This window comes from Amblyomma americanum, chromosome 10, assembly GCF_052857255.1.
Source record: "Amblyomma americanum isolate KBUSLIRL-KWMA chromosome 10, ASM5285725v1, whole genome shotgun sequence".
Taxonomy (NCBI): domain Eukaryota; kingdom Metazoa; phylum Arthropoda; class Arachnida; order Ixodida; family Ixodidae; genus Amblyomma; species Amblyomma americanum.
In genome coordinates, this window is record NC_135506.1 from 55,822,960 (window position 1) to 55,838,789 (window position 15,830).

The 15,830-nt window shown below is 47.3% G+C and overlaps 1 protein-coding gene across 2 annotated transcripts in view; it reads left to right on the forward strand.

Annotated features, from left to right (window-relative positions):
- The window catches only part of mle (dosage compensation regulator mle), a 59,303-nt gene that overhangs the window by 4,975 nt on the left and 38,498 nt on the right, over window positions 1–15,830 (forward strand). Inside the window, exons 5-9 of one of the 2 annotated variants that reach the window (XM_077640010.1) lie at window positions 3,925–4,040; window positions 5,364–5,410; window positions 7,293–7,429; window positions 8,397–8,495; window positions 8,821–8,985. In XM_077640010.1, coding sequence (XP_077496136.1) covers window positions 5,380–5,410; window positions 7,293–7,429; window positions 8,397–8,495; window positions 8,821–8,985 — 432 coding nt within the window. In that variant the 5' untranslated portion in view covers window positions 3,925–4,040; window positions 5,364–5,379. The remainder of the gene's footprint in view (window positions 1–3,924; window positions 4,041–5,363; window positions 5,411–7,292; window positions 7,430–8,396; window positions 8,496–8,820; window positions 8,986–15,830) is intronic. The other variant, XM_077640009.1, reaches the window with a different exon arrangement.

Genomic DNA, 15,830 nt, shown 5'->3' on the forward strand with positions numbered 1-15,830 from the left:
TTCATGCACACTTTAGTAAAGTATTCACTGCATACTTGTTGTGAAGTGTTAGTTGGTCTGTGTTGTATGAGGTTAGCAGAAAGGGTACTGAATATGTTCTTATTTTGGGCTTTGCGCTTGTTATGAGGAGGTGCTCCGGTTTGCATATTAATCGGGGCTTCTTCCCTGGCACTGCTCTGAAACCACACCCTCAAATGAAATTACTTTTTGTTCTTGTTCCATTGATTTGAGCCACATGGCATCAGGCTTTGCTTAGACTCTGTGTCATAGTACAGGTACAGACGGAAGTGAATGGAGTGTGCAGGGCTGTTGTGACCACACTTGGGCTTCTCCTAGCGGGAACCAAAACTGCGGCATATTCACGTGTGACCATTGTTTGCGACATTTTGTCAGACATGCACATGTGCAGTCTTAGTGAAAAGTGTCCAGCCCACAGGGCTCACTGCCTAGCCAGGCAGCAAGGCTTTCACATCTCCAGAGCTCCCCAAAGGTGAGGATGAGAAGTCTGCTGAGCCACTAGGGGTGTGGACATTTGGGGGCGATGTAAGTGCCCTGCTACATGACTCAACAGGGATCCTATGGACCAGGCACTTTTGACAAAGAATGGACCCCTGGATTTTTTCTAGTCAACACCTGAGTGGATTTTGAACTCTGCAGTTTTCTCATTCACTTCTGTTTATGTTTATATTTGTGAAAGTAGAAGCTTTCTAAAACCTTTTTCGTTGATAATTATCAGGTGGTTATTTAAGAAAGTATCAGGTGTGTAATAAGGCATGAATTGCCAAGTCAGGAACTGCCTTTTGCTGTAATACTTTATTTTTGTGGTGGAGTTGTATGTATAGACAAGCGTCATGTTTGTAAACGAAAGTGGCGCTGCGGTCGGCAGCGACGTGGGGTGTAGGCAAAAACGCAGCACACCTACACTGTGCCAAGCGACGCTGTCTTCGAAACAAACTGGTGTATGCGAATATTTCAAAGCGTGCGCGTCGCTTGTGTTTAGAAACATTTTTGTTGATGCTCGGAGTGCAGCTGTGCACTTTTTCAGCCTGTTCGCCCGACGGAATTAAAGGCGGAGCGCTGCATTGGGTGCTTCTCCGCGACAATTGTAAAAGCTCAGCACTATACGGCGGGTGAAAGCGCGAGGTATGGGGAGGAACTAATCGTCCACAGTTTTCAACTTATGGGCCGATAAAGCATATCCGATTGCTAGTGCAAGATAGGACGACATGATGCAGGACACGAATCAGCTTTCTCACACGACGAACCTTGTAATGTGCTTCCTATTTTCACCGTGCCGCTTTACTCCGGAGACCTTGGAAATTATTGAACGCTATACTGCTTTGAATAAGGCAAATGCAATCCGAGAGCTACACGCGCGCATGCATAGACATTTTCCTCGAGCTCCAAATGAAATTTATGTTCACTCTGCTAAGCTATAAAATTTCGATTCTTACTTTAGAATTTATTCATGTGTGCACATTCTGCTTGATTGGAGGGGCTTTTGGCGTGGAATTTGCTGTGCTCGCCAGGTTCTGATTGACCTACAATGTGAAAATTCAAGGAAGTTTGGAAACAACACTGTGCGGCTTTGTCGAGATCCTATAGCGTCGTTGGATCGGTGTTGAAACGGCACACTTGTTGAAATTCACGAAAATGAAAAACCGTCGTGCATGCAACTACCCGAGTTCGGTGCTTCTTCAAGCCCAGCATGGTGTGAACGCTGAAGGCGACTGGCGGCCGCTTTTTGTCTTTCTTTTTTTTTTGCACGAAGTGATGCTCGGGGCGTTGTCCGGGTGATAAGCTTCTGAAAATGGCCCCCTGTGTTCAACTTACGACCCCAAGCACACGGAATATCGCGCCTAAACTTATGTTGAGAGGATGACAGATTGAGAACGAAAGAGTTGCAGGCGTTACTCGATTTTTGTACAGTTCACCACGCGACCGAACAACAACGATGCGAAGTCGGAGACACGGACCAACTTATTAGATTTGAATGCAGAAACGCAATATAATAACCCAATGTGCGAAATGAACTCGGCGTATTAACCCACGAGCTCGGCGGTAATAAATAGCCGCAAAGCCGATCTGTCGCCGAACTTGTCTTGCTCCTTGGCCCCTGCCTGTCGCTCTCGCGCCAATCTGACTGCAATAAACTTGTAGAAACTTATGCCACTTCCTTTCTTCTGCATTACGGCTCAACCAACCGCACCACAAAAATTGTGGAAACTTATGCCACTTCCTTTCTTCTGCATTGCGACTCAACCAACCGCACCAAAATTTGTCGGCACGCCGTGAATTGCACCCAAAAACACGCAAGCATGGCGCACCCAATGCGGAAGGTCCCGCTTTTTGCCTAGACAACGAAAGTCACTGCTGACGCCAGCGCCGCCGCATCTCTTTGATGTCACGGCCTGACGCTTGTCTATACCTTATGTAGTTGTGTAAAATATACCAGCAACAGTTTCAGATTTAAACTAAACCTTGCTGAGAGGGAAATGTGGTGTCCTGCCTAATCAGATTGTAACATTTTTACACTATGTAGTATAAGACAGTCCGTATAAAATGCTTGGGGTTTTTACATTCATGTCAATGTCAGGTTGAGTCACATTGGCTCGCCATGAAACAGGAAAGGTGTGTAGTCTCACAAAATGTCAGCGCTCTTGGGACTGTTGCCTGTGGTTTCTCCTGCGAGGTGGCTTTGTGAGCCCCAAAAAGCCAGTTTCCCTCCTCCTCATTGAGAGGAAGGACTCTGAGGCTTCCCTCTATATCACGCTGTGAAATGGAAACGGAGAGAGGCCTGCACTGTTGAGCTATGCCAGTACTGGGTATTTGATTTCTGCCCACTTCTTGAAGTGAGGTAGTTCTTTAATGTTTCCTCAAAGACAATCCCCAAGGCAGGTAGTAATGTGTAGACATATATATGCATATGTGCAAGCTGTTTCAGCAAGGGTGATTTAGAATTTCAAAAAATAGGTTTTTGAGGTATAGACATGAATTCTGTAGCATTGTAATACTTGTGTTTACAGACATTGGAATACAGATTAATCATGTTAACTAGTAAGCAATTAATTTCCAATAGTTCACTTTTGAACTGTTATAGTTAAGTGCCTAGTTGCAACTGGATTGTTAGTAATGCTGTTGTAGTAATGTTGTTAGCAGTGCTGATTGTTTGTAATGGCCATATTGCTTTTTAGAATTTCAGAGATGCGATCACCTTCAGTTCTGTGGCCTAACAAATTTTGGCCTTCGCAGGCAGGCATTCCAACATTGCGCGTCTTTGAGGCATGCTTTACAGCGCCTATCAACTCATGTCACGACACTCTCGTCTCAGATGGGGGAAAGTTCGGGTGATGCGTGTGCCACGGAGTGTTAACCTGGATCATCCGATTTCTGATTTCCGCTAACTCTAGTATTTTAGAATGCCATAGAAACCATGGCTATTACCTCAGCAGGCCTATCTTTAGCTATTCTGATTTACCTTCGCTGAAACAGCCTTTGTATTTGCCAGCAGAGGAGCTGTGTTCCTTTCTTCCTGAACCAAGGAATTGTGGGGAATTTGTCTCTCGTGGCAAGGTTTAGCCCTGACTTCATCTTAATCCTCGGTGCTATGCTCCCTACGAATGTCGCTCAACACTTTGGACCCTTTCTATTCGTGTAGCAAAAGGAGTGGGGTTGTCATGCGCGTTCATCACAGGGGTGCTGAGGCTTTAAAGAAATCTTGAAGCCTCAGCTCTCAAGCCTTCGTGCATGTTTTACCAGGGAAATCCCAGTACTGGCGCAGCTCTGTATGGGAAGGCAAGCACCAGCGGAACACAGACCAGCCCAGCAGCTTCCCATGATGATGATACTGCTGCTGCTTTGGGAAGCAGGAAAAACAGTGACATAACTGAAACTGCTGGGCTGGCTTGTGTTGTTGTTCCACAGGTGGCTGGATGCTGCTCCTGCCTGTGTGAGATGCTGGGGCAGCGTCTTGTTGCACTGCACCACATGGCTTCCGGGCATTGAGAGTGTGGTTTCAGAGCTGGTCGGCCCTCTGTTGGGTATGGAACAGATACTACTGCTTTCGTTCCTTTTCTGTTTTATTTCTTGCGTGCCTAACGCTTTTGTGCTTCCAAGATTTATCGAAGTGGCATGTTTGGAAAAAATATTGCCGCTCCTTATTTTGGCAGGTATTGGGAAGATTTTTCGGAGACGAGTGTCGATACTTCGCTGAAAGGGTTGAAGGAAATGCTAAGGAAAAGGGAGGGTTGCACGTGTTCACTAGTCTAAGCGAGTTAATTGGAGGTGGGGGGGTCTTAAAATCTGCATTTTCCTCTTAGAAAAATTCTGGTAGCTACTTGCATAATGAATGCACCAGCTATATTTTGTCAACTACAAATCTTTGCTAATATCTTATGCAGCGCCATCTAAAATTTCTCATATTTTTTGGGAGAGGAGTGTGTTCATTATGTGAGTTATATAGAATGGGAGTCTTCCTAATTTTCTGTGCAAGAAAAAAGCAAAGTTTGGACTGGTAGTTTGTAAAGAACGCTTTGAGCATATGCGCCTAGGTCTGTACCTGTCGGACATCAGTCCAAGTCAGGAGTGGCACAACTAATCGGAGGGGCATGGTTTCCTCTAATTCTGGCGTGAATTTCCACCTGGAACAATCCAGCAACATCACACAGCAAGTCGGCTCAAGGGAGCAGCATAAGGCGCACAAATAAATGTGGGCTTGGCTACTTGCTTGTTAAATAACTTCGAGGAGAATCTAAAAAAATGTCTGCCAGTGTGCCTTCTCCAGCATGAATTCTTGGACAGAAACTGTTGGCTCCATAGTGTGAGGCATGATGTTTTTTGTTGCATTTTTTTCACCTTCTGTTCTAAATTTCCTCCTGTGAGGGCTTCATAAAAATAGCTACAGCATTGAGGTTGGGTGCTAGAATAGTTAAATGGTAACAGAAAGAAAAAGAAAACTGAAGACCATCCTTTTATCACTTGCTCTATAAAGAAACTCTTATTCATGAAATCCTCTTTTCTTGCTTAAAAATTTTTATAGTTGCAGGTTAGTACATTGATTTTCTGCAGCTGCCGCAAATCACAATTTGTTGTCCCACGGGTTGATAACCTTGATAAACATAGTTATGGCAAAGATATTTGTTCTCTACATTGTGAAGCCAGGATGGTGCTGCTCTGTGTAGTGGTAGTGATTCATTCATATCGCTTCAGTGACGTGGAATTGCGAGAAAGGAATATAAGCCTTTTGTGCAGCTATGAATAAATTGTACGGTTATCGCCTTGTGAATATGAAACTAAACTGTTACACATTTGTGCTTCTAAATTGAGTTGCATCAATCTGATGGTCTCCATTTTACGCTTCTCAGGACCTTCTTCGCAGAAATGGCATTTTTCGTTCGCAAGCTGAACATGAGTAAGTACCAGTAGTGATCTTGCTTTGCTTTTCCAGGGCTCATTTGTAAAATGTTGCACATTTCTAGTTGGTGGGAACACTGCGTAAGCATTTATCACCTTTTTATTTTTTGTTTTGTTTCTATGACTAATTTATTGCCGCACTGATTTAAATGTTGTTCTAAAGGGGGATGATTTTGCTGTTGAAGTCTAGTAGCACATATGCAAGCCATCTGATATTCTCTAATGTGGGCTGCTTGCGATACTGTTACTTGGCGGCCAGCTGAAGATTGAGACTTGACCGATGGCAGTGACATGATTTTAATGGCCGCCGGCCTAGCGTGAGCTCTCTGACCTGCTCCACGGCTCCACTTCGTCTTCTTTGTGACAATAAGTATCGTATTTACTTGCGTAATTTGCAAACTTCAGAAAGGGAGTGCACAAATTGCACAAACATTTTTCAAACACACCCTAAATAGCTACAAAGATCACAATACGCAATATGTACTGTCGGCCGCAAAAGTTTGCGGGATCTGCGATGCGTGGCGGAGTGAAGCGAAACTGCATTGCTGCGCCATCCGCCGTCACAGTACACGGTGTCGAGGCTCACTGACAGTACTGCTGCCGCAGGCGTGCCGTGAGCCTTGACACCGTGCTCTGTGATGGCAGATGGCGCAGCAATGCAGTTTCGTTTCACTCCGCCACGCATCGCAGATCCCGCAAACTTTTGCGGCCGACAGTACTGTATAGTACTGCAGTCTATAGGACGACTGCCCAACTTGCACCCCTCGCTGGCCAAAAGAAATAGCTGACTTGGGGGACTGAAATACATATAAGACGCAGTCCCCCTCCTTCCCCGCCCCACGTTATGTAGTTCTCCGCGGGATGGCATGACTGTGTGCGCAGCTCAAAGCAATAAACACACAACGGTACAATCGCTAAGCCGCAGTTTGAGGTAGATAGAGCTAGCATGCAATAAAGTGGCGCCCTCGCATGCAGCCTGGCTGACTAGCGGCAAGCGAAACAGCAATCAGTTTGGTAGGTTCGGATTCCGGCGCACGTGCAGCTATTCATCCGGCAAAGCGATCGCCAGTGCGAGTTAGCCGAGTAAACGGCGCGCAGTTCGTCGTCTCTCGCACCTTGCTGCTGCTCACGGTGATGCGGCCACACGAATCTTCGGAAGCCTGCCATGCAAGCACTTGTGTGCATGTTGATGGTCTGGCACAACAGGGAACATAAAATGTGCTAGTGAATGATTTCTTTTTTATAAACTCGGGTAGTAAGTTATTGCTGTGCAAATTATGCGAGTAAATGCGGTATTTCCTTTGAGTTGTTTTAGAGGGATATAATTGTCCTTGGTGCTGAACTGGCATGTGCAACGTGAGAATTTTGACCACTTGTCAGTAATCTTTAAAAGTCAGGGCCGTCATACGCGAGACCTTCCCAAACCATAAATCCTCGGTCCAAAGCTTTCTATTTTGTTTTTCTTTTAGTGAGATCTTTAATGATGAAATTCTTTGTAAGTGTGATCTCTGGGAGCTAACCTACACGTCGGCAAATTGCAGCCAATCCATAAATGTTGGAGAATACCCCAAAATATGTCAACCACATTGCGTTACGTGTATTTGGTGATTTACTTGATCTTGTTGGAATGCTCGCTTGAACTCTCCGAGGAGGGGGTAGCGCAGTAATTAACTTTATTTTCCTTTATTGTGAGGTTGAGCTTAAAATTGTAATTATTTTTTTTTCTTCCAATCTCAATGTTTTCTTTTTCTCGTCTGTCTTGTTGTTCTTATGCTAGTGCCTAGTGGCTTTGCCACGTGCCCATTTTTCTTCATTGCACTCTGATGGCCTTCGGGCAGTGTGCGGACTGTGCAAATAAAGGAGGCTACGAATGCTTTCAGAGATTCATGCCAGGGAGCAGGGATCAAACAAGCAGACGGCGTCAAAGTCCTGCGCCTTGTCCCTCGTGCGCCAGCTGTTCCACCTTGGTGCCATTGAGCCCTACACGGGGGTCACCAAGAAAAAGACCGAGAGCAATGTGAGAACTGGTTCTCTTACTTTACTCTGTGCCTTAGGCCGAACCGGAGGAACCCCCTCAAATATTTCAACGGGAGGCGCATAGACTGTCTGTGCACTGTGTAAAGAAATTTCTCTACAGAAGTGACCCGGATCCATTGAGCAATTGCGTAGGTTGCAGAAGGACAATTTTGCATGTGCAGAACCAAATGCTAGACGCTGGACCTTGCCAAAAGTTGCCACACGAATCCAGTTCTGAAATGCCCACTTAACGCATGTTCTTGTGTCTACCACAATGATTGCATACCACAGGATTGCATCCTTTGTGATACGGGGGCACAGCATGGACGAATTACTGCGTAAAGCAGGTTTGCATCCCTCTTGCTCGTTCCCTGTGCAATGAGGCTGTAACTCCACAAAAATGCCGTGGTGTATACTGGGGGGGAATTTGGTGAGGAACGTAGCGAGGGGGGCACATCAATGAATTCTTCAGCACTAACGTTAAGCAATTTATCCGTCATCACTCATCATGAAGAGGAGACGATAGCATGCAGTGGACCCAGAATGATGCTTTCCTCTCTATTTTTCACCTTTTATTATTTTATTTTCTTAACTGTCAGTGCTTGCTGCACATCGCTTGTCTATTCACTGATGCATGTGGCGTACCCACCGGTTAAAATGCGTCTTCCACCTGGCATCCATTCACCCTCCAGAAACTCCACCCACCAGCACCAGAGCAAAAAAGCGACAGTGAAGTCGAATTCAAAGATGCAGTGGATCACTGTAAAATCGAAAGTGATAAAAGCAGAATGTAAATCCAAACCTGCTGATGCATATCTATTGCATCACATCGCATGGTTGCCTTTTTTTCTTGGTGTGAACTTTGCTGTTTATGGGTTGGTTGAGAAGGATAATGAATTTTCGAGGTAAGGCAGTTGACATGTACAGACTAAGCAGCCAGATTCTTCCCTTCTTCTTTTCTTTCTCAGCTGGAACCGTATGAAGTGAGCCTCAAGCAAGAGGTCCAGGAGGAACTGAAGGACACCATCAACGCTCTGGGCATCGAGACTGTCACTGTTCCGGAAAATGTAACTGCACACGTTGATTCTTGCTCTTAGGTTTGTTGCTGAGAGGATATTGGCACCACAACTTACCAGGACCTGTCACTTTATGGCCTCGGCAAGCCACCATATTTGTAAATGTGGTGGGAAATCCACGTTGTTCTGCCCTTCAGCCAGAGCAGCAGAAGCAAAAAGTGTGCATGCTTGGGTCCTCAACAGAAATGTAGTACTCCCATACTCAGTCATAGCCCAGATGTCTAGTGCACTGCGATTTCAGTGCTCCATCAAGCATCAGAGAAGCCCCAGCCATCCACATTGTTGTCCTTTCGCGTGTCTTTTTTTCTCTCCACAGGCGGAACACCTGAGCGAACCCTTTTCCCTCAAAGTCCCACGTCACCTGGAAGCAGAGCAAGTGGTATCGCAGCCAGTACCGGGAGGGGTGGTGCCCTGGTCCCCACCCCAACAAAACTGGAACCCCTGGACATCGTGCAACATTGATGAGGGCCCCATGGCCACGGTAAGCAGGAACACCGCATCATTGGGGTACCCAAAAGAAACAGCGGAATCTGAATTCAGAGGCGGAGTGGAAAGCCAGCTGCCCTCGAGCATTAGCTATCTCCGCACCCCACCCCTGCCAAGCTTTGGCCTCGCAGAAATTCTATCACTTGTGCGAAGCCTCAGCTTAGAGTAAAAAGCATTCATTAGAGTCGGAGCTTCAGACTAATCGTTGAGGGCGAATTCAACTGGCTGCTTTCTCACATCAGGTTTTGCGATTTTCCTGGCTGGCTGGTTGGCTGGCTGGCTAGGTTGGTTGTTTGCTTTTACAAATACCTCCTAGGCTCTGTTGAGTTGGAGTGTATAGTTTGTGGTGTTTAGGGGAAGCTTGCAAAAATAAATAAATAAAAGCTTGCAAGCGAAATTGTACGTCTGGTAAAAGATGAATTGTGGCCTTTATACGAATTATACGATACATTATTTGATTTTACTAATCATTATGCTGTAGTGTAGAAAAATGCAGAAAAATACAATGCAATAGACGTGCAGTCAGATTTTATGGACTTGGTGGCACCCAGAAGATGGTCCCAATAACTGAATGGTCCAAAAAATTTGTGAAAATAAAAAAAAGTTACTTTTATGCGAAAAACCGCCTTTGAAAATTGCAGAATTCGCCGCTGCCCATGCTCCGCCTGCATGTGATAGTTTTAGACTGTACAGTTAAAACTCGATTTAACGAAGTTGAGGGGAGCCGTGAATTATTTCGTTAAATTGAATGAGGCATTTCTTGGGCACATAATTCAGTACATTCGATTACAGTAAAACCTCGTTAAAACGTACCCGCTTAAACAGTACTTTCGTTTTAAAAGTAGTAAAGTCAAGTCCCCGACTGAGCACCCATTGAACATAATGCATTTTGCATCCGCATAAACCGTACCAGCTTATCGCGGTCGTATCGGTTAGCACGTACCATTTTCACTTTTCGTCGCACTCGCGCGTGACGAATTCACGCCGGTAGCACCGACCCAAAGGACGGTTCGGCTAGCGGCGCAACAAGCCACACAGCTAATGACAAATTGGCGCCAAAGTTGGTAATCATACAACTAGCGCAATCTTTGGGGGTCCGTATGGTCATCGTCATGACCCCCCGCGCTACTTTCGAGTGGGTAGCGCCAACACCACGACCGGCGCCGCTAGCGCGTATGAAAAGAAACAACAAAAATTCTTACTCGACAAGAAAGGCCCGAGGGGACTACAAATTTATTTTCCGCCAAAGAAGTCGGTGATATTTGCCTGCGTGCGCTTTGTGAGCAACGGCCGCACCGATTTCTCGTAGGTCTGAAGTGCGTCCAGCGCGTCTCCCGTCCCCTCGTGTGCGCCGGCAAAATGTCGCAGCAGATCGAGAGCATCCATCACCTGACCTGGTGTCGGCACGGGAGCTTCGGCACCTGCAGGGTCGTCGGCAGCGTCTTCAGCCGTCACTCCCTCCACGCTTCCTACAAGCCGCAACATATCGGCATCAGTCAAAACTTCCGTTGTGACTGCGTTTGCGTCAGCGTTCACGTAGTCTGAGAAACTTATGCCTGTGGGCACTTCATCCACTGAGCGAAGGTGTTCCCAGGCATCTTCATCCTCGTGCACGGCGCTCGCGCAGTCCGGACCAGCTTCGGCAGTTTCAGGGCCTAGTGTACCGAAACCGGCAGTCCTGAAGCAGTTGACAATTATCGACGGCCTCAATGCTCTCCAAGCCGCCACCACCATCTCAACCGCCATAAAAATATCTGTTTTCGTCTCGCGCTTCAGCTCCAGGTTGAGGAGAACTCTGTCGACGACTCGACGCTTGTATGCGCACTTCACGCTATTACAGTCGAACACGGATATATCGAACTCGAAGGAGATCGCGAATGAATTCGATATATAAAAAATTCGATATAAAAAAATACAGGCCCAGAGACTTTACCTGTGGCGGACGATGACCTACCGATTGGAGCATTCAAGAATGACAACTATTTCCGCACACACGACGCAACGTAATGCTTTATTTGCGTGAAAAAAAATCGCTTATGTTGGTCTGCTTCTTCGCCGTGCAAATGAAATTAAAAGACGTCAACCTCGATCTTATCGAGGCTGTTCAGGTGCGAAAGCCCGGTTCCTTCCATGTCGCCGCAACAACGGCGAATCAAGCTGAACGTGGCCGCCACTTCAGCGGCGGAGTACGAGCGTGTAGCCGCCCCCTCGTCCGGACGATCTTCGTCGCCACTCGAGCTGTCGGCCTGGGTCCCTGCGACTGCAGCTACAATGTCCTCGTCGGCGAGGCTCGCAACAGCCTGAACATTGCTGTCAACGTTCACAAAATCGTCAGCAGACACTTCGGCTGGAACGGCAGCCGGGAAAAGGAACGACAACTTGCGAAACGCGTCGTCCAAGCGCTCGTTGTCGCCGTCGCCTCTTCGCAGGTTTCGGGAAGTTTGGCCGTCACGAGGCCTGCCTTCCGGAAGCAGTTGGCCACGGTATCCTGCTTCACGTATCTTCAGGCGCCCGTCATCATTTGAATGGCCCCCAGCAGGTCAACCTTAAGCTCGGTGCCCATGCGGAGGTTCACCAAAAGCCGACTTTGAACGACTTAATGATGCCCTGGTCGAGCGGCTGCAACTTCGCTGTCGTGTTCGCCGGCAGCAACTTGAGCGCGATGTTTTCGAGTTCGCAGGTGGTGTGATGGGCCGAGCAATTATCGACGAGAAGGCAAGCGTGCCGCCCCGACTTGGCCAGTTCGGCGTCCCACGCTTGGAGCCATTCTGTAAACAGCTGACGCGTCATCCACGCTTTCTTATTGAAGGCGTAGCGAACGGGGAGCTGCTTACAGTTATTGAAGCAGCGTGGTGCCCTTGCTTTGCCGATCACAAAGGGCTGGAGCTTTTGAGAGCCATCCATGTTAGCAGCAAGCAGAACGCTCACGCGGACTTTGCTCATCTTGCCCCCGTGACACGTGCTGCCCCTGACGTCGAGCGTCTTGCTGGGCAGCATCTGCCAAAACAACCCGGTCTCGTCGGCGTTGAAGATTTCCGCGGGTGAAAACTTCGCGCAAATTTCCGGCCATTCCTTCGAAATCCACTGCTGGATATCCTGGCTGATGACGGCTCTGCTTTCCCCAGAAATGGTTTTGCCAACTATCTTATGGCGGTTCTTAAACCTCTGCAGCCACCCTGTGTTGTCGGCGAAGTTGTCATCACCGAGTGCAGCGGCAAACCATTTGGCTTTAGCCATTAGCATTGGGCCATCCACCGGAATGTTCTTAGCCCGCACCTCTAAAAACCACGCATAGAGAGCCTTTTCAACTTTCTCGTGGGCAGGAGCGCGCACACGACAAGCTCCCGACGTTCGTTGCTCCGCCGCTCTCGACTTTATGTCCGCCTCGCTTTTTAACAAAGTGCTTAGAGTGCTCCAAGGAATCCCGAAGTCGTCTGCCACCGTTGCACTTTTCTCGCCCGCCTCAACATGCTGAATGGCTTTCAGCTTTGTCGCAAAGTCCAGGTTCTTGCGCTTCTTGACACTGCCTGTGCTTGCTGCGGCCATTGCTTCCGCATCAGCTCACCACGATCCAGTCACACGTGTCGTGAGACGCACGCAAAACAATAATGAACACGAAACACAAGAACGCGCACAAAACACAAAAATTCACGTGCGCAGCCTCTGCCAACAAAGCACTCAAGATGGCCACCTCCGAGGGCGACAGCGACGTACGAAAGGCACGAGCTGTGGTCGGCTGAGAAAAACTCGTGAAAAAGCAACAAGAAAAAAAAAGGCAAAAGGAGGAGGCCGCCGGCGCCTTCGTTCCTGGCTACCTTTTTCGAGCCGATCACTATGGTTACGCGGGGGAAGGATGAGAGACATTGGGAGAGAGAAAAAAAAAAGCTGTTCCGCAAGTCGGAGAGCGTGCACAGCGGGAGTACAGTCCGAGCCTCCCTCCCCCTCGCTCTCACATTTTTCGAGCCTTTCGGGGGAGGCGCGGATCTTGCTGGTGCAGCGAGTGCCGAGATCGCGCAGTGTTCTATATATCCAATGCCGGGTAAAAATATCATTCGATATAAACGTACGAACTTCTATACTTTTACACAGAATTTTCAAGGGGATAATATACGAGTTCGATACAGACAATAATTCAGTATATGTGGGTTCGATACATCCGTGTTCGACTGTAATTATCCCTTGATCCAAGGGCTGAACCACGGACGTTGCGTTTGGGGGGAAGTAGCGGAGCTCCACGCTGGTCAGCTCGACCTCTGCAACGTAGTGGGCCGTGCAGTTATCCAGCAACAGGCACACTTTCCTTTTCTGGCGACACATGTCGCTGTCAAATTCCTTCAGCCATGTAGCGAAAATGGCACGCGACATCCACGCCTTTGAATTGGCAACGTACTTCACAGGAAGCTTTTTGGTGCCTTTAAAACAGCGCGGCCTCGCACTCTTTTCGATGACAAGCGGGTCTCGTTTGTCGGTGCCGTCCATGTTGACGCACAGCAAAAGAGTCAGCCTTTGTTTGCTGTGTTTGCCGCCGTGGCACGCCTGCCCCTTCAGGGCGAGTGTTTTTTTAGGCAGCATTTGGTCGCTGGGGGCATATTTTCCCAGAATGTCGGGCACGTTTTCAGACTGCCAGTCGCCGACTACAGCCATGCTTACGCTGCTCGCTTCACCGCTAAGCACTTTCCCGACGATGCCGTGTCGTTCTTTGAAGCGCGACAGCCAGCCGGGACTTGCCTTGAACTCGTCGCCCAGCAAGCACGCGAAAGAGCGAGCTTTTTGTTGGAGCAGGTCTCCACTCACGGGAATGCTATTCTTCGCCCGCAAATCCATAAACCAGGCGAAGAGGGCCTCTTCCATTTTGCTTTGAGGAGTGGTCTTCAGCGTTTTTTTGCGCGAGAGATTCCCCGACGAAGTGGCGCGGAGGATGTCATCTTTCCCTTTCAATATTGTGGAGAGAGTACTCGCTGGAATGCCATGTGATGCAGCCACGTCACATTTCTTCTGTCCACTTGTCACAGCACGAATTATGTCCGCTTTCTCGTCCAGGGTAAGCCTTTTTCGTTTCTTGCAGGGCTCCATCTGCTAGTCAGGAGGGTTAGCGGCGCGCTTGCTCGCACACACCACGTCCGCGTTCACGATAGCAAGGCCAGACTGATGGAGGCCTAACAAGCTGAGCTTGACAAAGACATGCGTTCAAAGGCACGGGGAAATCCGCACAAGAGCGAACACAGAGCACAACACACAAACACACACACAAAAAAAACACGCGAACTGCAACAGTGCCATCTATGAAATGTGGCACGAAACTTTTTTACTGCTGGCGCCATCTCGTGAGCTCGACTCAAAATTAAAACTCGTTTTGCGCCGCGCAGCTTGAAAAAAGCGACGGGATGAAGATGCTCCACGCTGTTACCGCCGACTCGCAATCAATAAATTTTGGGGTGCTGTCTACAAAATAGACCAAAAATTAACACTTTTTCACCTTTATTTCTCGAAAAAAGGTTCGTTAAATCGGGACAGATCACGGAATCGGTTTCGTTATTTCGGGTTCGTCAAAGCATTGAACCCTATGGGCGTCTGAGGGGGAATTAGGATACCTTCGTTAAATCGAGATTTTCGTTAAATCGGGTTTCGTTAAATCGAGTTTTGACTGTATCTGTGCCACAGTCATGCTTTCGTCATGTCGGCACCACCTCGTGTCATGATACCAGACAGTGCGACGTAGCCACAGCTCTATCACGTGAAGCAAGAGCAGTCAGTTTCGATGAGCAACGATACTTGCGAAGACCGAGAGTAACCCGTCGGAAGACGCGAACGCCTCCCAATGCACCCCCCCCCCCCCCCCCCCCCCTCCTACATCAATCAATCAATCGTTCTTTATTTTTTCCCAGAAAGAACTGGAATGGTCTCCTGGGCTAAAAGCTGGGTGAGCAGCTTGACGAGGCCCAGGAGACCGTTACATGGCAGAAACAGTGAAGTTGAGAAAAAAAATAATGTGAATATAAAGCAATGTACACCATACGCAAAACTTGTTGCGGTAACATAATACAGTATGTAATGCATCATATTCGCCAAAATGAGCTAAAAATAGTTAAAAATAGTACAAGTTGACATAAATAACAGTACGAAATTGTAAACAAAGGAAGCACAGTAGAAAAAACTAAGTATAACATCAAATGTGGTTCACAATGTTATGAAGTATGTGCGCAATTTCTTGGGATTCAGACGAGTTGTGTTTTGGTACATATTAAGGATTGATGGCAGGTTATGTGCTAATGATTGATGTTTATAATAAGTGCGGAAGTGGGGGATTTCCCAGACATCTTTACTTCTTGTGTGTATATCTGTGCTACGTAGTGTTAAAAATGCCAGAGATGAGAGTAAGTTCTTGACTTCAGTAGAGGAAAAAAAGAATGTTTGGAGTAATCGATATTTGTATAAGTTATCAACCCTTATGATGTTAAAGGAAACAAACGCATCTTTAGTACTGGCTGTTGGATCGATATTTCCAATGTAGCGGATAACCTTCTTTTGTAACAAATGGAGTTTGTCTAAGTTTGTCTTTGTTGTTGTGGCCCATACCAACGAACAGTAATTTAAATAGGAATTGAATAAAGCATTAAAGTTTAGCTTTTACTGGAAGCAGTCTCCGACAACGCGATATCATGCCTGCAACTGAGGATAGTTTTTTCCTAAGATAGTGAGTGTGTGCATCCCAGCTTAAGTTCTGAGAAAAATGTACACCGAGGATTTTATGAACGTCCACAATTTCGATGTTATGGCACTGAAAATTAATAGACTGATGTATTTCAACAGGTTTATTTCGGGCACGGAATATCATTGCTT